The 22754-nt window shown below is 40.7% G+C and overlaps 1 protein-coding gene across 1 annotated transcript in view; it reads left to right on the forward strand.

The window, feature by feature from the left end:
- Positions 1-4390: 4390 nt before the first annotated feature.
- LOC124283791 overlaps positions 4391-22754 on the forward strand; it is a 62521-nt gene continuing 44157 nt past the window's right edge. Inside the window, exons 1-13 of the mRNA XM_046719820.1 lie at positions 4391-4625; positions 5481-5612; positions 7063-7360; positions 7513-7645; positions 7847-7981; positions 9186-9289; positions 9860-9984; positions 15099-15211; positions 15827-15926; positions 17478-17578; positions 17939-18106; positions 18421-18485; positions 19653-19742. Coding sequence (XP_046575776.1) covers positions 4391-4625; positions 5481-5612; positions 7063-7360; positions 7513-7645; positions 7847-7981; positions 9186-9289; positions 9860-9984; positions 15099-15211; positions 15827-15926; positions 17478-17578; positions 17939-18106; positions 18421-18485; positions 19653-19742 — 1799 coding nt within the window. The remainder of the gene's footprint in view (positions 4626-5480; positions 5613-7062; positions 7361-7512; positions 7646-7846; positions 7982-9185; positions 9290-9859; positions 9985-15098; positions 15212-15826; positions 15927-17477; positions 17579-17938; positions 18107-18420; positions 18486-19652; positions 19743-22754) is intronic.

A 22754-nucleotide genomic window follows, 5' to 3' on the forward strand; every position in this document is an offset into this window, starting at 1 on the left:
CCTTGTTTTGGTAACATCATGTTGACAATATATTTCCCTTACAAGCATCTACTATCCAGCTTTACCGTTATATCCAGGTTTTCATTCAACAGTACTCAAAGGCAATTATCTTACCTCACACATAAATGTCGCTTTCTGATTGGCTTAGCGCTCTTCTATTATTTCAATGTACCCCGCTTACAAGCGAGTAACATTTTCTATGTACCCCGTTGGGAATGCTGAACTCATTTGGTGCTTCGTAGTAGTAATTCTTTATCTCGAATAACATTGAATCACGTATGATGTACGGAAATTACCGATGTTGTGCGAATGCAAATCGATGGAAGTAAGATAACTGTACATTTGTTTTTCTTGTCGTCTTGTCGTCTGGTACTCCATACTACGATCCGATACATGTGCTTCAAACAGTTCCAAAATACCATTGAGGTGTTCGGTAATATATACTGAAAGCCATTAGAAACGCAATTGGTATTTGTTGTCCTGAAACTTACAAAAGTTCTATTGAAGATTTTTTTCCTGCGATTCAGAGGATGATAGGGATAAAAGGTTGTTATTCTGGCCCATTTTGAGTTCGAGTCCTGGAGCATTCCTCTCATATGACCTTTGATACTTAAAACTGGACCTTTAACATTTCTCGTAAACACAACCCCATTCATGAAACACGTTGTGCACATGCATTACCTGCACCTAGGCCCTGTAAAAGCACAAGGAATTGTGGAACTGAATCACTTTGAGAAAATGCCACACTTGACACAAGACGAAAGGAATCAGGTTATCAGTATGGTCAGCCAAGGTGCTTCAGGTGTGATGATTGCCAGGCACTCTAATGTGCACCAATCCACTGTAAGTCGACTCAGACAACGCTTTCGGCCTACCGGAAGTGTTGCTGATCGTCCGCGACCTGGTGCACCACCTGTGATAACAGCTCGACAAAACCGCAATATCCGAGTTTCACACTTGCGAAATCGGTTCCAAACAGCTGATGATTAGGCAAGGAGGACAATTGGGACAAGTCAACGTCATTTCAGCGCCCAAAAGGTGCAAGGACGCCTTGCTGCCTTCAACATCCGGTGTCGTCACCCGTACCGTGGTCCAACCTTATTGCATCGCCACAGACTTGCCAGACAGCGATGGGCAGCAAATGGGGTCAATCTTGGCAACAGGACATGGCCAGATGTCAATGTTTCAGATGAATCCAGGTATAACTTATCCTTTGCAGATGGACGTCAACAGATTCATCAACGTAAAGGAGAAAGACTTGCGCCAAACTGTGTCCTTGAACATGATCGTTTTGGAGGGGGTGGTGTCATGATCAGACCACAGACCTTCAGAGGCTGCAGACCATCCAACAGCTGTTCCTGAGAAATGTGTGTCTTTCAATGCCCCAAAGACTGCGAGCATGTCTTGCAGTGCACGGTGGACACACACGATATTGACCGCAAGTGACCCCTCCTTTGTGTGATGTCGTTGTTGCGTCACTGATGTTGTTGTTGACTGGATATTTTCAGATGAAATTATTCACAGATGTTCACTTAAAACATATTTGCCAGTTAGGTTTATATGTTGAAATTAGTGTGAGTAAAGAAAGTATGAATGTCAAATTGCATTTTTAATGGCTTTCAGTATATATACGTTGTTCACTGGTCCCTCGGGGCTCATGGGTTGATGTACCCCTCGATGTTTCTTTATTAAACAAACATCGAGGGTACATCAGCCCATGACCCCCTCGAGACCAGTGAACAACTTATAATGTATTTATCTATATTTTACAACACATATAACAGATCATACTTATGTACAATATAAATAAATATTAAAGTACACATGCGCCATCATACAAACATCAGTAAAAATTGCAACATTTTACAATGCAGCTATTTATTGATGGAAAGAGCAAACAATGATTGACTTTATTTATGTTTGTGCGTGAGAAATAGATATTAACAGCAAGGAAACATGTAAAGCTGGGTCTGAAAATAAAACATGAACTATGACTATTATGATCACCTGTTCATTGTGAAGGCAAACTGCTGTTGACACTGCAAGTCAGTACATAGTAAACCATTTGGTGTTTTCAGCACTTAACATTGTCAAAATAGACATTGAAATTTAGTATGAATATATTGTTTTTTATTTAAATGATGAAAAATGGAAGTTGGAAAGTACCCTTGAATATGTCGTTAAACTAGTATAGCCTCTTTTGTGTCTCAAAAGACAACATTTTCTTGAATTCAAAATGTTTAAAATGCCGTTTTTTATGTATATTCTTAATCAAAGTGCAGTCTATGTAGAATGTTGCAATAGATCTCCACCATTGGTCTACACAACCATTATATACAGCATAAATCCTTACAGATACTCAAAAACGATTTCCTTGATTTCCACTCTATTTTTGAATAGTATGTGAGCTGAACATTGAATTATAATATGTAGGTGATGACTGACATACATTGTTTCTCACTTCTCTGTTATATACCTGCCAATTATATGTGTTGCTGTCAAAACACCAAATATGTATTCGCATACACGACCTTCACATTCCATGTACCGTATCGGCTTCCCGTCGTACTAAATTGCATGTATATAGTTTTATCAGCCATAATACAAATAACTTCTACAATAGAAATACACTCCGGTTTAAAAGCATGATATTTACAAATCTAATGCAAGACGTTTAATTACCGATTGCAAAACGCCAACAAAACGACAAAACATGACCTGAAATGAACGATCAGCTGATTCCACCGCCTTGCTTAGAACAGCCATCCGGTGATTCATTATTTCAATATAAGCAATCATGGTCATCCATGTTGTATCTAGGAATCAACTATGTATCAAGGGTTATGTCCTGAAATATTTGTTCCGTGGAAAAAGACGTCCACGCGCCAACGTTCACGAACGTTATCGGCGAAGTTGAAAGCTATACTGGTTAACTGTCTTTAAGTGTAACAGTAACATGTACAGCTCGCGTCCCGCATGCGCTGTCAGTTTAACGTTGGACCGTCCGGATGAGCGCATCTTGCGGGTTTGTAAAGATCCTCCCCTTCGGTAATTTCCAAATACTAAGAGATAATCTACTGTTTTTTGGTTTTGACGACCCGCTTTCAAAGGTCGAGATTTTAATTATTTTCAGATCGACGCCAGGTCGTAAAATGATTCACAAATTATCTGACTCACTGGTTACACCTTGTATGTGTTTTTTTGCGCTTATTCGGTGTAGTTTTGTAATGCACAATGTGATTGATATATTATCAAGTCCGTAACAGACCGCCAAACGTTTCTAGCGGCAGAGCCTCGTTTTGAGATTTCCACGATTTCCATTTGTCAGAGCACGCTGTACGACAGAGCACGATGCACCACGTGTTTGCAAGGATTAGAAGGAGCGTAGTGTTGCAATATACAAGTGCTTAGATGTATCAAATAATACTGATTAATATTTATGTATCCAGTTGAGTGAATTTGTCTAAAACTTCTGGACTGTGTTTTGTACTACGTTGCGCAATAGCACGGAACCCAGTCAGCAGGAAACGAGACTGTTGTGTTTATAAATGTTTTGACTTGGCCAGACATGTATATATTATACCCTATACCCTCAGATATCCCCTCCATGTCAAAAATTTAAAGTACCTGTCGTCAGACTGTTGTTATGGAAGCCCCGACGGCAGAGTGGGTTTGAGCACTCACTGCACTCGGTGCGCTGGCGATGAAGTGTCTCACTCCGAGTGTGTGTGATCTGTAGGTACAGGGGCTAGTAATATAGTTATCCTTCCATAAACGCTTTTGCTAATTTTTAACATAGTTGTTTATTCCGGAATATTTGTACAGATTAATTTAGTATTTCAACGTGTGGTGATGTTTAACATTTTTTTAACAATTTTGACGAAAAACGGTTATTCCATTTTTTGACGATTAGTAGCAGCAAGAAAACATGATTATTTAAACGATCAGGGATATTTCTAAAACAACACCCTTGTCTAAGTATGTGGAACCATGGTTTCAGAAGATGGCTGATGTTGTAGGACTCCTACACTGACGTTGTTCCTGTTAACCATTACTGCAGGTCCGCACTGTGCTCTCCTATTTAACTCTTGCTTGACAAGGAATTAGACCAACGTCGCATCACAATAGAATACAGAGCTTGTTGTCACAGATTTTACCTTCTGCCTTTACTGGTGAAATTATAAAGTTCTAACGCTTGCACATGCATGTAGATCTATATGCTTTTAACCCCAACATCTACATATATGAATGCATGACAATTTGTTTTACATACTCTAGGGAGCATTTATCAGCAGGTAAAACCTAATGTGGTCAACTATTTTCTGATAATCAGTCCATAACATTGAGTAAAATACTGTTTCCTTGATAGCCAAGATAACTGTTGTCGACGATGGCTACAGAGAACATTCGCCAGCAACACCAGGAGCTGACCAGCGGTATCACTCTGGACGTTGTGGGCGCCAGTCCGGATGGACGCAAAGCAGTGGATGGAACTCAAGCTGACCCTAAATCTACCAGAGGGCAGTGGTCAAGCCGACTGGACTATATCATGTCCATGATAGGCTGCTGTGTTGGGTTTGGGAATTTGTGGAGATTTCCATACATCTGCAACAGGAATGGCGGAGGTACGTGCATTTTTATTTGGTTCAATCAGACATGATATCTTGTAGAACGTATCATATCCCATCTTCAATGTATCAATGGAGGACGCATCCTGCAAACATTTCACAGTGTGAACAATTGTAAGTTGTTGGAATTCATCTGTAATCTCTGGCTATGAATACACAATGCCATTCGGCAAGTGGCCAAATGTAACATATAACGTATGGGATCACACTTTCTCAGTCCCAGTCTGGATTCGCAAGGTGTTTGACACAGGTTACTTTATTTCTATACAGGCCATGAGCCAAAGTATGACTACAAAATAATCACAAAAAACAGGTAAAAATATGTGATTAAAAAGGCTTATGTGTGAACATGTAATAGGCCCTAGTACACAACCTGTTGTTCTCACAGATGTTCAGTAGTTGCCACAATTGAATGTCTTCAATGAGACATGCACGTTTATGTGATTCAAAAACCACAGTTGGGACAATATACCTTCTGGGAACTCAGACTTGATCGTTGAAAGACAAGTCCTGCTAACCTTTAATGGCCTTCGTTTTTTCCGAAATTTACTCTGAACACTGTCACGTAACAATCTCACAATAACGCAACAGTTTCACCATGTAAACAGCATTGCATTTCTCGCAGGTGTATTTACAAAGATATGTTTTGTGAAGATTTGTGGCAATACGAATTGACGTGTAATGTACCTCTTCCTATATACCAGATGTGTATCTATGCAAATACGTTGTTCCCATGTATATAGGTATGTGAAAGTGGCATATCATTGAAACAGTTAACATTCTATATTTTCTCTGAATCCATAACGTAGTGTCCGTCCATAGTCATAAAGACCTCCTAATTCCCCTGAACAGGTGCTTTCCTGATTCCATTCATAATATTCCTCATCATCACGGGTCTCCCGATGTTCTACCTTGAAGCAGCTCTGGGACAGTTCTCTGGGAAAGGGGCGGTCCAAGTGTGGAACGTCTGCCCTCTCTTCAAAGGTGGGAACGTTTCTGTAATTTACAAGGGTCTCAATCAGTTACTACAGTCATTAACCTATCAGAACAGTATATTTTGAACAATAGTAAATATGGGCGAATACCATAATGGCCAGGTCTAACCTGACGAATCCGCCAATTTCAACTGTGGTGCCCGTGTGCAGAATATGCTGGTGATTAACAAAAACACGTCAACAAACCTTACTTTACAAATGGTGAACGTGTAATGGGCATGCTCCAGACTGGCCTCTGTGGCTGTTGCACGTACCATGAGATGCAGTTGACGGACAATTCACATTACGCTTACGACATCTGATCGCCCCAGGTCAGCACGGCCACGTGTGACGTCACATGCCGTCTGACCTCCATTCCGAAGATATATCAAATTCCTATAAAAGGAGACACATTGCTGGTCCATGAAATAGACAACCAAATTATATCTCAAGGATAATACTCAACACATTCAAGAAAGTAGATTTTATGTACACAGTAAGAACACGAGACAAATGAAACTTATGCCTTTGGATTCACAAAATCCCAACAGTTTTACTAAAATGTCTTAGAAATCTCAGGTCTACGTCCCAGACCCATATTCCCAAATTCTGATGAAAAATATGTTTTAACTGTGTGCACCATTATCACACAGAATAACCCTTATCAAAATATCTGTCATGATCCTGAGTACATAAATATATTCACATCTAAATCTTCCGAAGTTTAGGACTCTTTGCCCAAAATGAAAAAGATGTGTCATGTGAATGTCGCCTAGATGCGATCTGAAGCTGCAGCTATATCGATATATGAATTACACCATCTGATGTGTCTCATACTTAGCTCTTTGAAGGTTTAAAGTGACAAGATCTCTGAGGGTAGGAAACCATTTAGCGAACATCTGGTATCATCAGTATTTGCTAGTGATTCATAAACACATGCTATAGCATCGTATCTCACGATCACTGGATTGACTGGTCCAGATTCGATTATTAACAGACCACCGCCATACAGCTGTAATAATGCTGAGCGCAGGGTTAAACAAGCCAACAAACCAACACATGCTCATAATATATTCGGAATGGTACAACCGGCAGCGCTTTTGGCAGGGATCGCTATTTAACTATGTGGCCATCAACGTACGTGAAACGTTACACTGTCTTTCTTTCCAAGTAATGGTATGCGTGAATCTTGATCCTGTCTTCCTCCCCAGGTATTGCCACACGTGACTGTTGACTCTCTGTTCCTCCTCCCCAGGTATTGCCACACGTGATTGTTGACTCTCTGTTCCTCCCCAGGTATTGCCACACGTGACTGTTGACTCTCTGTCCTCCCCAGGTATTGCCACACGTGATTGTTGACTCTCTGTTCCTCCTCCCCAGGTATTGCCACACGTGATTGTTGACTCTCTGTTACTCCCCAGGTATTGCCACACGTGACTGTTGACTCTGTTCTTCCCCAGGTATTGGCATTGGTTGTATAGTCCAGGTCGCCATCTGTCTGCCCTACTACAACATCCTGCTGGCGTGGCCCATCTACTACCTGGTGAGATCCTGCACCACCGTCCTGCCCTGGACAACGTGTGACAACTGGTGGAACACGGACCTTTGTGTAGAGGACATCTCCCTTCTCAGAAACATGTCCACGAACTCCTCTCACATGATCACATCCCAGTCTGCCGCCAATGGCACCGACACCAACACTGCCGCACTGTGGAGAAACACTACCTTGGCTCACACGGCTGTGGAGGAGTTCTATCAGTCAGTATAAGAGTGACTTGCTTGGCAATTCGAATGTAGCTATCTTTATATTCAGTGCGATTATCTATATCATGTTTCTCAAATAGCCACCTGCTTATAATGCCATCACTGAATGAATATAAAACATTTTGATTTTATGACATTTCTTTTAGGTACAATGTTCTTCGCATTTCAAATGGAATACATGAAGTTGGCTCAGTTCAGTGGCACTTGGTGGGATGTCTCTTTGCTTCTTATGTCATTATTTTCCTGTGCCTGTTTCGTGGAGTGAAAGCTACTGGGAAGGTGAGGCAATACAACTCGAGTGAGTGAGAGAGGAAGGAAGGAAGGAAGGAAGAGGGGGTTAAATTACGCAAACAACATTGTTTTGAACATTTACATATCTGAATCGTGTAAGGTGACCAGTGGATCTAAAATGAAATGACAACGATATGGCCCCTAGATGTGATTCAGATGGGATGTAAGAAGAGCTGTTCTGTGTTCCAGATTGTGTACGTAACTGCGCTGCTGCCCTACATTCTCCTGACCACGATCCTGATAAGATGTCTGATGCTGCCCGGCTCATCTGATGGCATCGCATATTACATGAAACCAGATTTCAGCAGACTGCTCGACATTCAGGTATTTGCCTCCATGGCAGTAAATGATCATCTTTGTTTTGTCATTTTAATGAAAGGCGCCACCTGGGGGGAGACACGATAATCTATTCGCGAACCTCTGGTCTTGCCACAATATGATAGTTATTCATAAACACACGCTCATGATTCAGTAGGTAACGTACAATAGACTCTGCTTAAGATTTCGCATGGATGTGGAAAGGGTTCTGGTGTTAGTGTTACTACACAACATAAATGGCATTCCCAATACATTACGTTTCCCACATTCTTCATGGGTGAAAAAGTATTTGCGATGAAAAGTTCCCTCTGAGATCATTTGAAAAACCCAATCTGTTTGTCAATCTGTTTTGGTACATATTGGGATGACGACTTGATATCGTTAAGTGATTAATTGCAAACAATATATGTTGTCTTAAAACACAAGGATGTAGTTCCCTGTGAGTGAATCTAGTGTGTTACTTGTTTCTATTGAATGAATGTGGCAGCTGATGTGCAATGTGTAGTTTTTAGGGCTGTATACATCAAAGTGTTTTGTGGGAAAGTGGAAAGAAAATGTTTACAGTGCTCTGGAACAATCATTTTCAACGTGCCCAGAAAATTGTTATTCAGCTGGTGGGGCATGTGTTGTAATTTGAGGTAACGATAAATAAAGACCTGGTGTACTTTAAGTGGTGACATGGTGTTTATGTTATATTTCACCTGAGCAGTACTGCAGTGATATTACACCGTTTTTGTTGGGATTCAGTAACCGTTCATATCATTGTTTCTTAAGAATCATTAGTTGCCAGGAATGTATCACTATCTACTGGAAGCATTGGTGTAGGAGGTAGTGTACGATATGGAACTGTCTGGAGGGTATTCCGATAATGTAAGTGGACACGTATGTATGCCTCAAACATTTCAGATTACACACATGCATGTGTGAAGAGCATGTTTGCACCCTGGATATCAAGTCTAGTTTGGAAGCTTGACCACTGCTGCTCGGTGAATGTTATTATCACTGACTTTATTCCTTTTATCACAATTATTGTATTATATACTGTCATTGTAATTGTGCTGTCATTCTGTTGCAGTTATTTGAACTGATACACAATGAATTGTTAATTGTTTAACATTTCCTTGTTCGTTGTTGGCGTCACAGGCTTTACGCTGAATTCTACTGGGTGTAGATATGTGTGTTAACTTAATGCTATATACATGTTGACCAGGTGTGGACAGAAGCTTGTCTTCAGGTGTTTTACAGCCTGGGCCCTGGATGGGGCATCATAGTGACAACATCCAGCTACAACAAGTTCACTGAGCCCACGTTACGGTAAGAGGGACTTCGGGTGATACATCTATCGACATACGTTAGTGAAATGTCTGTCTACTAAGGATTGTATTTCCAATAAAATGTATTGATCAGCATGGAGTCAAGAATATCACAAGGCAAAGGCACATCTACATCATATATTGAATGTCTGCACCAAGTTAAGATGAAGATGTCTATCATCGTTTTGAGTTCTGTGTACGTGTGTGTATGTGTACGTGTGTATGTGCGTGCGTGCGCGCGTGTGTGTATGTTTAACTACCGTTAGGGTAGATGAAAATAGGCTAATAAAAAGCAGATTGCAGAATTTACCAATGACACTGTATGATTTTGTGATTACAACGCTTGTAATTTGGGAAGTTAGATATCCTATTTCGGGTATTATCATTATATTAAGCTTGTCTTTATACGAGCTAAATGCATTGTGTTTAGCCAAGCCTCGATAATGTTTATTTCGAACACAGAATAATAACCTCGAAGTTTGGGTTGTATTTTTAATACGAAAATACTTGACGCAGATTCAATAAACTCCCGAGAATAATTCTAAACGTTCAATGTATGTTATACTTTCAGCGACAGCATCATTCTGTGCGTTGCATCGGAGGGCACAAGCATATTTGCTGGCTTTGTCACCTTCTCTATCCTGGGAGTGATGGCCGAGAGAGTGGGTGTGTCAGTCACGGAGGTCGTGTCATCAGGTGGGGCAATCCGTGATGCAAGTATGTGGGGAATCAATAAGTATGTGGGGAATCAATAAGTATGTGGGGAATCAATAAGTATGTGGGGAATCAATAAGTATGTGGGGAATCAATAAGTATGTGGGGAATCAATAAGTATGTGGGGAATCAATAAGTATGTGGGGAATCAACAAGTATGTGGGGAATCAATAAGTATGTGGGGAATCAATAAGTATGTGGGGAATCAATAAGTATGTGGGGAATCAATAAGTATGTGGGGAATCAATGTATGGGGAATCAACAAGTAGGAATCAAGTATGTGGGGAAAGTATAAGTATGGGGAATCAATAAGTATGTGGGGAATCAATAAGTATGTGGGAATCAATAAAGTATGTGGGGAATCAAGTATGTGGGGAATCAAATAAGTATGTGGGGAATCAATATGTGGGGAATCAATGTGGGGGAATCAACAAGTATGTGGGGAATCAATAAGTATGTGGGGAATCAATAAGTATGTGGGGAATCAATAAGTATGTGGGGAATCAACAAGTATGTGGGGAATCAATAAGTATGTGGGGAATCAATAAGTATGTGGGGAATCAATAAGTATGTGGGGAATCAATAAGTATGTGGGGAATCAACAAGTATGTGGGGAATCAATAAGTATGTGGGGAATCAATAAGTATGTGGGGAATCAATAAGGGAATCAACAAGTATGTGGGGAATCAATAAGTATGTGGGGAATCAATAAGTATGTGGGGAATCAACAAGTATGTGGGAATCAATAAGTATCAATAAGTATGGGGAATCAATAAGTATGTGGGGAATCAATAAGTATGTGGGGAATCAATAAGTATGTGGGGAATCAATAAGTATGTGGGGAATCAACAAGTATGTAGGAATCAATAAGTATGTGGGGAATCAATAAGTATGTGGGGAATCAATGAGTATGTGGGGAATCAATAAGTATGTGGGGAATCAGTATGTGGGAATCAATAAGTATGTGGGGAATCAAGTAAGTAGTATGTGGGGAATCAACAAGTACGTGGGGAATCAACAAGTATGTGGGGAATCAACAAGTATGTAGGGAATCAACAAGTATGTGGGGAATCAATAAGTACGTAGGGAATCAACAAGTATGTGGGGAATCAACAAGTATGTAGGGAATCAATAAGTATGTAGGGAATCAATAAGTACGTAGGGAATCAACAAGTATGTGGGGAATCAATGAGTATGTGGGGAATCAATAAGTACGGGAATCAACAAGTATGAAGGGAATCAACAAGTATGTAGGGAATCAACAAGTAGTATGTATGTAGGGAATCAATCATGGGAATCAATAAGTATGTGGGGAATCCAAATTGGGAATCAATGTGTGGGGAATCAATGAATCAATAAGTATGTGGGGAATCAATAAGTACGTATGGAATCAACAAGTAAGAAGGGAATCAACAAGTATGTAGGGAATCAACAAGTATGTAGGGAATCAACAAGTATGTAGGGAATCAACAGGTATGTGGGGAATCAACAAGTATGTAGGAAATCAACAAGTATGTAGGGAAGCAATAAGTATGTAGGGAATCAACAGGTATGTGGGGAATCAACAAGTATGTAGGGAATCAACAAGTACGTAGGGAATCAACAAGTACGTAGGGAATCAGCAAGTATGTAGGTAGTCAGCAAGTACGTAGGGAATCAACAAGCATGTGGGGAATCAACAAGTATGTGGGGAATCAACAAGTACGTACAGTCCGTTTGAGTCAGAAACGAACCGATGAATTGCAAATTTTATCATTGTACAAAATTGCCACATAAATATAAATAGTACACATGTTTATCATTTACTAATACTCAACAGCTTTCTTACATTTGAAAATTTTCCGGACTCCACCAAAAAAGTTGTTTAAGAAACTATCATCATTGAAAACGCAAAAGTTGTAATCTGTCGCGGCGGGGTGAAACCGCAGAAACGGAACAGCCACTATCTCGTCGTGCACGGGATACACATGCCTGATGAAAAATGAAGTTGAATGCTGACGTGAAACAGTTGATGGTTAAAGTGTACGATTTTTTCCGTGCTGAAGCCGAAAGGGGCAAACCATTTTATGCCATTAATACATTCCGTAAGCGGGCAGCAAAAGCTTTAGGAGTATCAGCAAGGGTACTGACAAATGTTCTGGAACACAAACATTGTGAGGGTGATGCGAAGCAGGTAGGGGTCGTGTCAAAATCACCCGAATTAAAACATTTGGACAACTTTCAAAAGAACCTTGTAAGGCAGTCTATCAACAAGCTCTATTCTGAAAACAAATACATGTCGCTGACAATTTTAAGAAAGCATTTGAAGCAAGAACACAACCTCAGAGTATCAAAGTACACACTCTGGCGACTCTTACACTCTCTCGGGTATCGTTATAAGAAAATGTCGGGGAAGAATGGGTCAGTACTCTCTGAACGCCCTGATATCGTTCGCTTGAGAAATAATTTTCTCAGGGTTATAAAGAAGAAGCGCGAGGAAGGGTTCGAGCCAGTGTACTTGGACGAGACCTGGATCAATGCCTCGCACACTGCCAGCAGTCAGTGGGTACCCGATGGGGGTGATAAGGGGTCACGTAGAAAGCTGCCTCTAGGGAAAGGAGAGAGACAAATCATTCTCCCAGGCTGCGACTTGGTATTCAGGCCAAAGTCCACAGATAACAGAGACTACCATTCCGAGATGAATGGTGCGGTTTTCCTCGATTGGGTTAAAAACAAGTTGGTACAAGCTCTACGAGAGAAGTCTTTTATCGTAATGGACAATGCCCCATACCACAGCGTGCAGGGCCCCGACAGTAAAGCCCTGACATCGAAAAGACGGAAAGGTGATATGATATCATGGCTCGACAAATTTCAGATCGCACGGCCTTCAAAGGCAACGAAGCCTCAGCTATATGAGATCATAAAAACCCACAAAGGTGAACCTTTCTACAAAGTTGAAATTTACATAAAAAGTAAGGGTCACGGTATTCTGCGACTTCCACCCTATCACTGTGACCTTAACCCCATTGAAATGATATGGGTTATTGTCAAAGGAGATGTTGCCAGATCAAACACAACTTTTAGATTACGTGACGTAGATGTTCTGGTTAAGTAATCCCTTAACAAAATCACGACTGAAACTTGGCAAAACTGTGTCAACAAGGTAGCTAAGGTCATTGAACAAGGTTACTGGTCTCGGGATGGCTTACAACAGGCAACTGTGGCACCACTTGTCATCCCTTTAAGTCGTGATTATGACACTACGACAGACGAGGAATCGACAGGTCTCCCGGAATAGATTTTGAGATGTCCCCCGCCATGACTGACTGTTCCGTTTCTGCGGTTTCACCCCGCCGCGACAGATAACAATTTTTGCGTTTTCAATGATGATAGTTTCTTAAACAACTTTTTTGGTGGAGTCCGGAAAATTTTCAAATATAAGAAAGCTGTTGGGTATTAGTATATGATAAACATGTGTACTATTTATATTTATGTGGCAATTTTGTACAATGATTGTATACTAGGCACATAAAGAAACTGTGCATACAAAAATTTAAAATCTAAATTTATCAAACCTGTGTAGACACATAAGGATTTAAACTCCGAGATGAGTGACATGTATCCAACATGCATGCACGTGCCACGTTCCGTGACGTCAGTGGGTTCGTCCTTGAGACGTGCAATACGTTGTTGCACGTGCATTCCGGGAAAGAGATACAGAGCAAATGAATGCCACACAATACTGTCCCTTTGGAAAGCTCAACCCCCTGCCATTGCGATCGTTCAAAAGATTTAACGACTATTGAAATGCATAGCATGCCAAGGCTCACGTCTGCACAACGTCATGAGGCCATTGGAATGGTCCGTGGGGGAATGTCTCAACGTCAAGTGGCTGCACATTTCCACTGCCACCGGAACACCATTTCTGCACTGGTGAGACGCTACCAGAACACAAATGAAGTCATCGATCGGCCACGTTCTAGACGTCCACGTGTAACAACGCCAAGACAGGACATATGGATAAGGGTGACCCATCTTCGCCACAGGTTTCAGACTGCAGTGATGACTTCCCGAACCATCCCAGGTCTTTGCCGTATCCACCCCAACACAGTTCGACAACGTTTACGTCATCACGGGATCAGACCACGACGTCCCGCCTTACGGCCTATCCTGACACAACGTCATCGACAAGCTCGCCGAATGTGGTGCCGAAATCATGTCCGCAGAACCTTGTTTTGGTGGAGAAATCTTGTTTTTACAGATTAGTCCAGGTTTAACATTTCCCATAGTGATGGACGTCAACGTGCCTATAGACGGGTGGGAGAATGTTATGCACAGGCATGTGTCTTGGAGAGGAATCGCTTTGGTGGTGGTTCCGTGATGATTTGGGGTGGAATAACAGCACGCCAAAGAACTCCTTTGGTGATTGTTCAGGGCAACTTAACTGGTGTGGGTTACAGGGATCAGATTCTTCGCCCTGTGGCAATTCCTTTTCTGCAACGTCATGGCCCTGGGTTAACATTCCAACAAGACAATGCCCGCCCTCATACGGCAAGGGTTGCTATGGATTTCTTGCAACACCACAACGTTGACTTACTGCCTTGGCCTGCAAATGCACCGGATCTCTCCCCGATAGAGCACTTTTTTGGGACGAGATGGATCGACGTCTACGCCGTCTTCCTCATCCCCCAGATAACGTCCTTGACCTTGCAACAGAGCTTGAGAGAATCTGGCGTGACATCCCACAAGCCTTCCTTGCACGTTTGATAGGCTCTATGCGTCGTCGATGCACTGCTGTTCTCAGTGCCGATGGTGGACATACCCGTTATTGAACTTGTGACATGGTCCTTTGACCCCTGTCCCGCTTGTGGACTCGTGATGTCATTGTGATTGACTTTTCAATTGAAATTCTCCCGACTTGTTATGGTCTCATGATCCCTCCATTAACGTTTACATGTACCTTTGACATTGTTATCGTACTGATCAACTGGGATAATATTTTGACAATGCACAGTTTCTTTATGTGGCTCGTATATTACAAGACAAGCGCAGTACCAGGTTTAAAATATCAGTAAGCATTAACTGAAGGTATTACCAATAGACATCTCTGATAACAGGTCCAGGATTGGGTTTTGTTGCTTACCCAGAAGCCCTATCACAACTTCCGCTTCCTCAGATGTGGTCGTTTCTGTTTTTCTTGATGTTGCTGACAGTTGGATTAGACTCTCAGGTGAGACTAAAACGGTTACAATGAATATAGCTTATGATTAGATATGGACATTTGAGCACAAAATAGACATATGTGTGAAGAACAGGTCTTAACCAGTACCATTTTGAAATCGCAAGCCTATAGTTACACATTGTGTTTTAGTTTTTGTTCGCGGAGATCGTGTCTACGGCCCTCATTGACCAGTTTCCGAGGACACTTGGGGAACGGAGAGGTTTGGTGACAGCAGCTTTGTGTGGCGTTGCCTTTCTGTTGGGTGTCATTATATGTACACAGGTAATTCATACACAACATAGGTAATTGGAATCAGTGAAAACACAGTTTCAGTTATCCATTTCATGGGGATCTCAGGATGTTGAAAGATGTATTCTAAAACAATAAAACGCCTCACCCTTAAAACACTACAATTTGACATCGAGATGACCTTGGCATGGTCTCATTTCACGTTCACTTGACATCGAGATGACCTTGGTATGGTCTCACTTGAAGTTCCGCTGACATCGAGATGACCTTGGTATGGTCTCACTTCAAGTTCAGCTGACATCGAGATGACCTTGGTATGATCACACTTCAAGTTCCGCTCACATCGAGATGACCTTGGTATGGTCTCACTTTCAGGGTGGGATCTACATCATGCAGCTCCTGGACTGGTATCTGGTGTCTCTGTCGTTGTTCCTGTTCTGTACCCTGGAGTGTGTGGCCACGGTCTGGTTCTACGGTGAGAGTAGTGGTAACCGTACCATTCTATAGGCCACATGTATCGGGGGTTTTACACAGCGATGCATGATTCATGGATATATGTCAGCAGTTCTAACATGCAAATGGAGGATATGTTTAGGAGTTTAAACATAGCGGTACATGAGTATGCCAGGAATTATAACACTGCAATAGAGAAATCATGAATTCTTGTTAGGGGTTTACAAGGTGCGATTCATGAATCATGAATATATGTCAAGAGTTACGCAAATAATGATAGAGGATATATTTAAGAGTTTAGACATAGCAATACGTGAATCATAGCTATAATGTATTTAGCTTTGGTATGTAAATACAAAGGTACGTGAATCAACATACAGGACACACACACCAGCCGTGCTTTTAACTTCTGGACATTTACAGTACAGAGAGTCTTTATCTATATCTAAATTATAACATGTGTCAATGACGTATAACTGGGACTGCTTTTATTGTACAGGTATCCAGTGCGTGTTTAATTAACGTATAACTGTGTGAGTGTTTGTATTGTACAGGTATCCAGTGCGTGTTTCAATGACGTATAACTGTGTGAGTGTTTGTATTGTACAGGTATCCAGTGCAGGTTTCAATGACGTATAACTGTGAGTGTTTGTATTGTACAGGTATCCAGTGCATGTTTCAATGACGTATAACTGTGAGTGTTTGTATTGTACAGGTATCCAGTGCATGTTTCATTGACGTATAACTGTGGGTGTTTGTATTGTACACGTATCCAGTGCAGGTTTAATTGACGTATAACTGTGAGTGTTTGTATTGTACAGGTATCCAGTGCAGGTTTCAATGACGTATAACTGTGTGAGTGTTTGTATTGTACAGGTATCCAGTGCATGTTTAATTGACGTATAACTGTGAGTGTTTGTATTGTACAGGTATCCAGTGCAGGTTTCAATGACGTATAACTGTGAGTGTTTGTATTGTACAGGTATCCAGTGCATGTTTCATTGACGTATAACTGTGGGTGTTTGTATTGTACACGTATCCAGTGCAGGTTTAATTGACGTATAACTGTGAGTGTTTGTATTGTACAGGTATCCAGTGCAGGTTTCAATGACGTATAACTGTGTGAGTGTTTGTATTGTACAGGTATCCAGTGCATGTTTCATTGACGTATAACTGTGAGTGTTTGTATTGTACAGGTATCCAGTGCAGGTTTCAATGACGTATAACTGTGAGTGTTTGTATTGTACAGGTATCCAGTGCATGTTTCATTGACGTATAACTGTGAGTGTTTGTATTGTACAGTTATCCAGTGCATGTTTCATTGACGTATAACTGTGAGTGTTTGTATTGTACAGGTATCCAGTGCAGGTTTCAATGACGTATAACTGTGTGAGTGTTTGTATTGTACAGGTATCCAGTGCATGTTTCATTGACGTATAATTGTGTGTGTTTTTTATTGTACAGGTATCCAGTGCATGTTTCAATAGTCTATAGCTGTGCGCATGTGTTTACTATACTGGTATAGGGGCAGGTTTCATGGACATATAATTGTATGATTGTTTGCATTGTACAGGAATCCAGCAGTTGAGTGAAGACATCCAGCTGATGTCCGGACGCCCGTTACCTGTCCTGGTGAAACTCCTGTGGGGATTCGTCACACCTGGAATACTTCTGGTATAGCTTAGGTGCCTTGTTGCATCAAACACGCTGATGTGATTAATGCGATTATACGTAACATGGCATACATTATTTCACGTGCACTTGATACACAGTGACTGACACACAAACATTGAATATAGTTAAATGTGAGGTGGTCATTGTGATTTAGAACCTCTGATTGAACGGACAGGATGGTAAACCTTTTCATTTACATGTAAATCACCAGCATGTTTCGAATTAAGTGTATGAGGATTGTTGGCAAACCTTTTTCGCCATACATCAAGAAGTAACTTTAGTATCAACACCACAGACGTGACTGTGTAATCATACGTGGCTGGAATATAACTATTTGTGATTTCATTCCTTGACTCCCAGATTGCGTTCTTCATGACGCTGGCCAACTACAAGTCCCCATCATATGGGAAGTACACCTACCCTGTCTCGGCAGTGGGGATTGGGTGGATTATAGCACTGCTGCCTCTCCTCCCCATCCCCGTCATGATGGTCACAACATTGCACAGACAGGATGGGTCACTGAAGCAGGTCAGCAGCTTGGTGAACACTTGTACAGAAACACCGAGTGTCAGTTAATGCTTTAATACATGTATCTCATTGAGTGCTCATGTGATTTTGACGTAGAGCATGATAAAGCTTAAACATAGAAATACCTTTATCGGTTGCCGCATTTTGTCATTACTATATCCCGAGTTTTATGAATATGAGTGTTGATTCATTTTTAACAACTGACATTATATTAACGAACCGAGTTGATCGTATGCCCAGTGGAGTTACTTGCTTATCGTGTAAGGAAAACATGCAGAGTGTTCACACGTTTAGTATCGTGTTTTCTGTTGCAGAGGCTGCTGTCGCTGGTCCGACCTGACAGGACATGGTGCCCAGCAGATGCCTCCACCACAACCAAGTACAGGGCTAATCACACCTGGCGGACTTTTGCAGAAACTTTCACATATATTTTCAAAACTGGAAAGAAACTGGAGAGAACTCGATACTGATACTCATGTTCAGGTAGAGACAAAGAATCCCGGATGGGACTCAACCCAACAAAAGTACTTTACTGAGAAAGTGTGATCCCAAATATAACATATGTTATATTTGACCACTTTTCGTGGTGATAGTGCATTCATGGCATTGTGTATTCAAAGTCCATGCTGTACTAAACGTAGAACAGTGTACTACAAAACATATGTAATTTGACATAACTATGCCTTTGACAAATCACACATATACAATTACTTTCACATACCATTCAAAGGAAATAATAATTTCCCTGAAAGGACATACACCACGGCCACATTATCCAATTGGATAAACTCGAACACCTTCAAAGTTTAGTGAAGTGAAGCCCAGAAGTCAGTACAGCGGTGACTAGAACATAACTTAGTGCTATTGGAGACGAGTCAACATTCGACCTTCATGATTTTCCTGATGTTACCGACAAACTGTTATCCAATCTAACTGATAGCGAGCATAATCGTACTCTGACTGAAGAGGACGTAAAATTCAGATTCGGACAACTAAATATCCGGAAATCGTCTGACCCCGATGGTTTAAGTGGTATGGTCTTGAGGGAATATTATGAACAACTCGCTTTCATTTTCCATTTTTCAACTTTCACTGGATAAACAAGTCATACCATCAGCCTGGAACCTGCAGCTCTTACATCAGTCGTGATGAAGTGCCTTGAGCGTATTGTCCACTTCATGCTCTCCAATCAAGTGAAGGACAAGCTCGACCCAACACAATTTGCCTAAGGAGCCAAGAGAGGTGTTGAAGACGCTGCGATCTCTGCTGCACAACATCTACCAAAACTGGAGCGTATGCATGCATTCTATTCGTGGACTTCTCCTCCGCCTTCAATACTATATAGCCTCACATTCTCCTCCAGAAACTAAATGACCTTCAAGTAAGCCCTCAGCTCAAACGATGGATAGCATTATTCCTGACCAACAGAAGACAGTATGTGAATGTCAACAACGCTACATCTGAGACAACTGTCACTAATACAGGTGTTCCCCAGGGCTGTGTACTGTCTCCTATGCTCTTCACTCTCTAACTCCAACTGTGACAGAATGAAGTTTGCCGATGATCCAGCAATAAGCAGTCTCCTGCTGAACAACGAAGATTCCTACAAAGAGGAAGTATCATCCTTCACAGCGTGGTGTGAAGATAGATTTCTCGAACCTAAAGTAAAATAACCTAAAGAGTTCATCATTGACTTTGGCAAGCAACGATCACCACACCTGTAACTATCACCAGGGCCAAGAAGTAGAAGTAGTTGAAGAGTACAAGTATCTAGGGACTATTATTGACAATAAACTTCTCTTCTCACAGAATACCGATGCTATCACAATAAATGTGAGTCCCATCTACACTTCTTACGAAAACTCCGTTCATTCCACATAGACTCTTCCATTATAAAACTGTTCTACAAATCATGTATACAATCTATTTAAACTGTTTCAATACAGCGCTGGTATGGACTCAAGAACAAGAACAAGCTGAATAGAGCTCGAGTTGTGAAAGTTGCAGGGAAAATAGCTTCTTGCGATCTTGGAATTTTAGAAACTCTATACATCTCAACTGATATTAATCTTACCGCAAGAATTTTAAATGACCCACCTCATGTTTTAAACTCTTGTTATAAGGTTTTACCCTCTGGTTGTAAATATCTTATCCCCAATGTTAAATCTAGGAGAGCAAAACTACATTTATTACAGTTTGTATATCTCTTTTATACCGATCTGTTGTGTTAGGTTCGTAGCTATTGTCATAACTTAGTATGTTTAACTTTTAGGGATTCCACATGTGCTTTTGCTTTCTATGTCGTAAATATTACTGTTTATTGTTTGTGTTTGTATGTCTTTTGTATCGTGCTTTCTGTTTAATGGCATATACCTCTGATGTACACAAAATTCCCTCACGGGTAATAAAGTATTATCTTATCTTACCTTAGCTTATCTTAACGGTGTTAGAACCTTATCGAAATGTTGCTTTTCAGATGTAATCATGAAGATAAAGGAGTCGCTCATGCATATGTATTATCCTCACTGAGTACTACACCTTCTAGGGACCTCTTGAAGAAGGTAAGGATGTGTTATTAGCATTCAACATCCGAAATAACCAGCTGACCAGTGTAGCATGTCCAAGGGAGACAACATCAGGAATGTTACAGAAGAAAACTGGGACAGGTAGTTGTTCAAACAACCAAGAAAGCGTGACTGAGTGTTGGGTCTGTGTTAGAGCAACTTATAGAAGTGACTACGGCAGTTTCGTTAATCATAAGAAATGTCCACGAAACCACCGGCCGACACATGAGATCATGGATCTGTTTCTACACATCGTAGTGTCTGGGAAATGGTCGGTTATCATTAAAGTAAGGAGAAGAGACATACCTCGTACAATAGCTAAGGAGCTTTTAAAGGAGAATTTCGAAAACTGGGATTGTGACATTTACATAACACATAATATTGACAGGACATTAGTATTTGTATCGTAGTGCTACTGTTGCTAAGGAAATATTATTCTACTAGAGGTAGGCTGGAAATGTATAAGGACCTAGTTTAGTTAGTTAATTTACATTGCATTATTTTTAGTTGTATTAGTTATTTTAGAAATATGTTAGATGTGCATGTGGTTGTTGGGATTACAATGTATCTTAGTTAAAGAAATACAGTTTTGAAAACGTAATCTTCAGCTTATGTTACTTTAGTATGAATTCCAGACACTCACCGCACTGGCAAATACCATTTTGTCTTTACAAGAATCAGCATTTAGTGTTCATGGGTTCATACCTCTGTAGGTAAGTTGTTTTTAGGACATGTTAATTTAACGCCATGTTCCCTCTGGGCGAACACCTTTTCACAACAGAAATTAGTGTCAATAGTGTTCCTCAGTCCAGCACACCACCTCGAATTAAACATATGTGATAATAAGTCCACAGTGAACTTTATAGGAGTACACCTTCACAATGAAGTACAGATTCTAGCTATTTTGGGCGGAGTCCCATCCCGACAAACCCGACAATTGCATGCATGTTCCTGACACCACACAAACCATTTTCGGATCTAATAAATACGAAATAAAAGCATCTATGACTTAACTCCAAACCCTCATTTCCAAAATGATTAGGAGGATGCATCTTGCAAAACTGTAAACATTAAAATACGCTCTCTCCAAGATAAATGATATCAGTAGATAAGGAAGGACAATTTCGCGACAAACACCATGGAAGTTGAGTAATATATTTTTTTGCAATTACAAACTTTAATCTTATCCCAAGCGGTACTGACAGGTGACGTGCAGCGATCGTCAGATTACAATTCTCATCGTACCCTCAGCTGACATAAGTGCTACAATCATCATGTACACAGAGACTACATCCGGGTATGATAAATCTGTACCTGAGGACAAACCCCACAAAAGTTGAAGATGAGGTTTTAGTGTCTTTCTACTTGTCAGAAACTAAAGCATTATTTAGTAAAGCTCTCGGGCATTCAGAACAAAACACTTTAACATCAAAGCAGCATCTGTTAAAGATAAAATTCTGAAGTTTCATAGACCTTTAATTCTTGACCAGCTTGATAGAACCTAGATGTAGAGAAGCCCAAAATAGCCTCATGCAGATTAGTTGTACGTCAGAAGCAACAGCAGTGCATAAATGGAGCTGACACAAATCAAGACCAGGGGCGTAGCTACCATTATTAAAAAATCCCGGGCTTACACATGATATTCGCTTAAAAAATGTTTTCTTCTAATTCTTGCCATAAATACCGACAAACACGTTATCAGAACAATTTAAAACGTGGAAATCCCTCTATGAATCATTTTGCCTACAATATTCTTTGACAACAAAGCATTACCAATACAGTCACCATGTACAGTAGACATGTTATTCTTCATATCATAAATTCGAAAGGTGTCTTTCTTTCAGTGATGGTTGTTTTTCCATCGACATGTATGTGAATGTTTTGTTACAGTCATGATTATATGTGAATCATAACTGTAATGCAGGTATTTACTTTTCATTTGTTAGTCAGTGCATTTAGAAAAAAAACCCAAATACTCGATGTATGGTATTGTATCAATGTAGTAAACATGCGTTAAACAAAGTCAAATCACATATGCATATGAGACAGTCACAATGCAATCAAATGACTATTCTGTCTGAACT

This window comes from Haliotis rubra, unplaced genomic scaffold (assembly GCF_003918875.1).
Source record: "Haliotis rubra isolate DU_JTF1 unplaced genomic scaffold, ASM391887v1 Scf1096, whole genome shotgun sequence".
In the NCBI taxonomy this organism is placed as follows: Eukaryota; Metazoa; Mollusca; class Gastropoda; order Lepetellida; family Haliotidae; genus Haliotis; species Haliotis rubra.